This window comes from Humulus lupulus, chromosome 6 (assembly GCF_963169125.1).
Source record: "Humulus lupulus chromosome 6, drHumLupu1.1, whole genome shotgun sequence".
Classification (NCBI taxonomy): Eukaryota; Viridiplantae; Streptophyta; class Magnoliopsida; order Rosales; family Cannabaceae; genus Humulus; species Humulus lupulus.
The window spans coordinates 16,825,757-16,830,179 of record NC_084798.1 but is presented as its reverse complement, the minus strand read 5'-3'; the positions used below and the strand labels follow the sequence as shown (position 1 = coordinate 16,830,179).

The 4,423-nt window shown below is 35.5% G+C and overlaps 1 protein-coding gene across 1 annotated transcript; it reads left to right on the top strand.

Annotated features, from left to right (window-relative positions):
- Nucleotides 1–585: 585 nt before the first annotated feature.
- On the top strand, nucleotides 586–1,077 carry LOC133784764 (uncharacterized). Its single transcript, XM_062224039.1, has one exon. The coding sequence runs from the start codon at nucleotides 586–588 to the stop codon at nucleotides 1,075–1,077; it is 492 nt and encodes a 163-aa protein (XP_062080023.1).
- The last annotated feature ends 3,346 nt before the right edge of the window (nucleotides 1,078–4,423 follow it).

Genomic DNA, 4,423 nt, shown 5'->3' with positions numbered 1-4,423 from the left:
GCTATTATCTTATTGGGTATTATCTAAACCTTATAATATAATAAATATTACCCTCAATATCAGTCATATTAATCAAACCTTAGGTTAAAATTAATATTCTTAAACTATAGGTTAAACTTAGAAAATCTACAAGTGTTACTATGAGTGTCCAAATAAATCCCGGTCTGAACCAAAAATCCACAGTCATAAAGATAATACTATATAGCTAAGTAAAGTTCTTGGACTCTACAAGAGGGTTTATTCAAAGATTGATTGTGCTTTGGTTAACTCAAAGTGGACATATATTTTTCCAAACTCTGAAGCTGTTTTTCTTTCGGAAGGACTTTTTGACCACAGTCCTGTCCTTGTTTCTTTCTATTTGGAGTTATCATTGGAGAAGAAGTCATTTAGATACTTTTTGGATGTGGAAATAAGCTCCCTCTTATGCGATCAAGATTCAAACAAGTTGGAATACTCCAGTTATTGGTACTGAAATGTTTCAATTGGTTACGAAATTGAAGAGATTGAAACAGGTGTTATTGGGCATTAACAGAGAGGGTTTTTTCTGATATAAAATAGGCAGAATTTCAGGAAATTTTTTTGTTGATGGAGACTCAGGAAAAATTGCATAAAGATCCGCTTAATGACTCCTTTATCAAGCAAGAACAAGTGGCTAGGGATAATTTCCTTCATCTTCATAAAGCATATATTATGTTTTTGGCTCAAAAAGCTAAAGCAACTTGGATTCTTAATGGAGATGAGAATACCCATATTTTTCATGCATCCCTGAAAGCTAGAAGGTTACAGAACAAGATTCTTTCTATCAAAAATGAGGATGGCATTTGGGTTGATACACCAGCTGGAATCAAAGATGCTTTTTTAGGATATTATCAAAGTTTGTTGGGGATAGCTATGCCACAAAGGAGGAAATTTTCTCAGTCAATATTGAATTTAGGTCCAGTTATTTATGAGTCTCATATTCAGATTCTTACAGCAGAATTCTCAATTCAGGAGGTTAAAGAGGCTATGTTTTCGATTTCAAGGATGAAAGCTCTTGGCCCAGATGGTTATAGTAGTTACTTTTATCAAGATGACTAGAGTTTGGTGGGTTTGGAAGTTAGTGCTGCTGCCTTATCCTTCCTCAAAACGGGTAAGTTGCTTAAAGAGATTAATGCCACGTCTATTACTCTCATTCCTAAATCAATCTGCCCAGATAATGTCTGTGATTTTAGGCCTATTGCTTGCTGTAATGTCATTTATAAAACTGCGTCTAAGATGATTTGTTCAAGACTTCGCCAAGTTCTTCCAGACTTAATAGCAGAAAACCAGGGGGGATTTGTTCATGGAAGATACATAACACACAATATCATGATATGTCAAGATTTAGTTTGACATTATGGAAGGAAAAGTTGCAAACCAAGTTGTATGATCAAGTTGGATCTGAGGAAAGCTTATGACACAATTGAATGGGATTTTATTGAAGAGATGCTTGCTGCCTTTAATTTTCCTCCGAAATTTATCTAGCTCATTATGATTTGTGTTCGAACACCGAGGTACTCATTGATGATCAATGGCTCAATGCATGGTTTCTTTTCATCTAAGAGAGGATTGAGTCAAGGGGATCCAATGTCTCCATTGCCTTTTGTGCTGGGTATGGAATACTTGTCCATAATTATGCTTAAAGTGGGTTCATTATCTGGTTATAAATTTCATGACAGATGTTCTGTCTTAAAGTTAAACCATTTATGCTTTGCGGATGATCTATTATTATTCTGTCATGGAGACTACATTTCTATTCTTTGGATGCTTAGGGGGCTCAAACTGTTTTCTAGGACTTCTGGACTTTTTCCAAATGAGTCTAAATCTGTTCTATATTGTAGTGGCATGCCTGAGGTGGAGGTCGATAGGGTGCTGGCTGTTTCGAGTTTTACTCGCAGTATTCTTCCATTTCGATACCTTGGTATTCCAATATGTTCAAAGTGTTATATTATTTTATAATATAATGTAATATTATATTATATTATATTATAATATTTTAGATTAAATAAATGTGACAAAGAGTGTCACATATTGTAACATATAATAGAGAGTTACAATATTCAGATATATGAGATATATCCAAATAATGTAACATATTTGGTGTTACAAATTTGTAACTTCCAAATATTACCCTTTATTGTGTAAATTTGTTGTTACAAAATATTGAGATGAATTTCATAAAGCCATATGTGATATGGCTGTTAGAGATATGATTTTAACCCCAATAATGTGTTTTGGGAGTTACAAAATCATTTGGGAGGGTTTGGAATCGTTTGGAAAAACAACACATTTTTTAGTGCTGAAAATAGTCGGTGGCTGCGGCCTGTGGGACAGAGACTAGTGGCCGCGGCCACAGGCCAAAAACCGAATAATTTTTTAGTTTTTTCAATCTTTGTTGAATGGCTCAAAAAACCCAAGTAACTCCCAAATCTCTTTTTTAATTCCATATTAATCCAATTAAACATTGGTAACAGCCATGGGGGTTGGTGGAATTTGAAATTCAAAGGGTGTCTCTAAACTCTATAAATAGGAGCCTATATCTCACTTGTAAGACACAATATTTCTATCCATTAAAGCACTTGGCTAGAAACACCTTGAGGCTTGATAATTCTAGAAAGCATTTCCTATATCTGTGAGAGATCCCTTAGTGCTTGAGTTATGAGGAAATAAGCTTTTGGACAAAGGGTTCAAACCTTGTTCAAATTGGTGATCCCCAACACTCTTCACTTTGGTTGTGTGAGTGAGAGTTTATTGTTTTTGTTCTTGTTCTTATTTTCTTCTATTTGCTTTTCTACTATTTCTTCTTGTTCTATTTACTTGTACTTTTGTTTAAGAGTTGTAATCCTTTTATTTCCTTTTGTTCAAACACTTATAGTTTATTTGTATCTTTTGCAATAGAGTTGTATTTTCTATTTCTATCATCTTACATCTCCTTCTCCTTTTATTTGTAATTTTCAGTTATAGAGTTGTAACTCTTTTTAAAACAATCATTATTATTTGTAATATATTGCATAAAGTTGTAATTTCTTACCCTTTCCATTGAGGCAAATAAATATTTTCCTAACATTCAAAAGCTTATCCCTTTTTTGTTTCAATGGAAGGGGGGATAATCAAGATCATGAACCAAGACCTAGTGAGGTTGGATAGGTTTGATGGATCCAATTTCACTAGGTGGCAAGACAAGGTGAAATTCCTTTTGACAACACTCAAGATAGCCTACATCCTTGAGTCATCCTTGGCACCTCTAGCTGAGCCATCCGACAAAGACACTCCCGAGGAGGTGGAGAAAAGAAGGAAGAGAGAAGAGGACAACCTTCTTTGTAGGGGTCATATCCTTAATGCCCTATCCGATAGGCTCTATGACCTCTACATCGAGACCAAATCAGCCAAGGAGATATGGGATGCACTTGAGAAAAATTTTAAGGTGGAAGAGGAAGGTACCAAAAAGTTTTGATATCTTAGTACTTCAATTTCAACTTTTTTGGTGATAAACCTATTCTTCCTCAAATTCATGAATTGCAAATAATTGTTAACGAATTGAAAGTGATAAAGTTGAGCTTCCCGAGGCCTTTCAAGTTGGTGATATAGTGGATAAATTACCACCAACTTGGAAGAGCTATAGGAAAAGAATCCTTCATAAAAATGAGGATTATTCTTTGGAGGAAATCAAAAAACATATTCGAATCAAAGAAGAATCGATATGTAGAGATAAACTTGTGGAGGGGTCTAATGGAGAGACTTCCAAAGCAAATGCGGTGTCACAACCAAAACATCCCAAACACAAAGGGAAAAAGGGTAAGGAGAAACCTTTGGGTCCAAAAACCAACCCAAACAAGTTTAAGGGCGAGAAAGGCCGTTGCTTTTTGTGTGGGAAAAAGGGTCACTATGCTAGAGAGTGTAGGCATAGAAAAGACCAACAAGGACCTAAGGTGAATGAAACTCAAGAGGAAAACATACTTGCTACCCTTAGTGAGGTGAATGCGGTCCAAGGCAAGGTAAAAGGGTGGTGGTATGATACATGTGCCACCGTCCATGTCACCTATGAAAAATCATTGTTCAAGACCTTTGAAGAGTTAAAGGGCAACCATGAGATACAAATGGGAAATGAGGGAAAATCCAAGGTACTTGGGAAAGGTACTATTGAAGTCTACTTCATCTCCGGCAAGAAAGTTACATTAGTGAATGTACTTTATGTTCCCGAAATGAGTAGAAACTTGGTAAGTGGTGATTTGCTTGGCAAGCCCGGCATTAAAGCCGTTTTTGAGTCCGGTAAACTTCTATTTACCAAATCAAATGTATTCTTGGGAAAAAGGGTACTCTTGTGAGGGAATGGTTAAATTGTGCGCCAATGATGTAACTTTAAATGTTATCAATAAAAATGCTAATTCCGTCTATATTGTTGAGT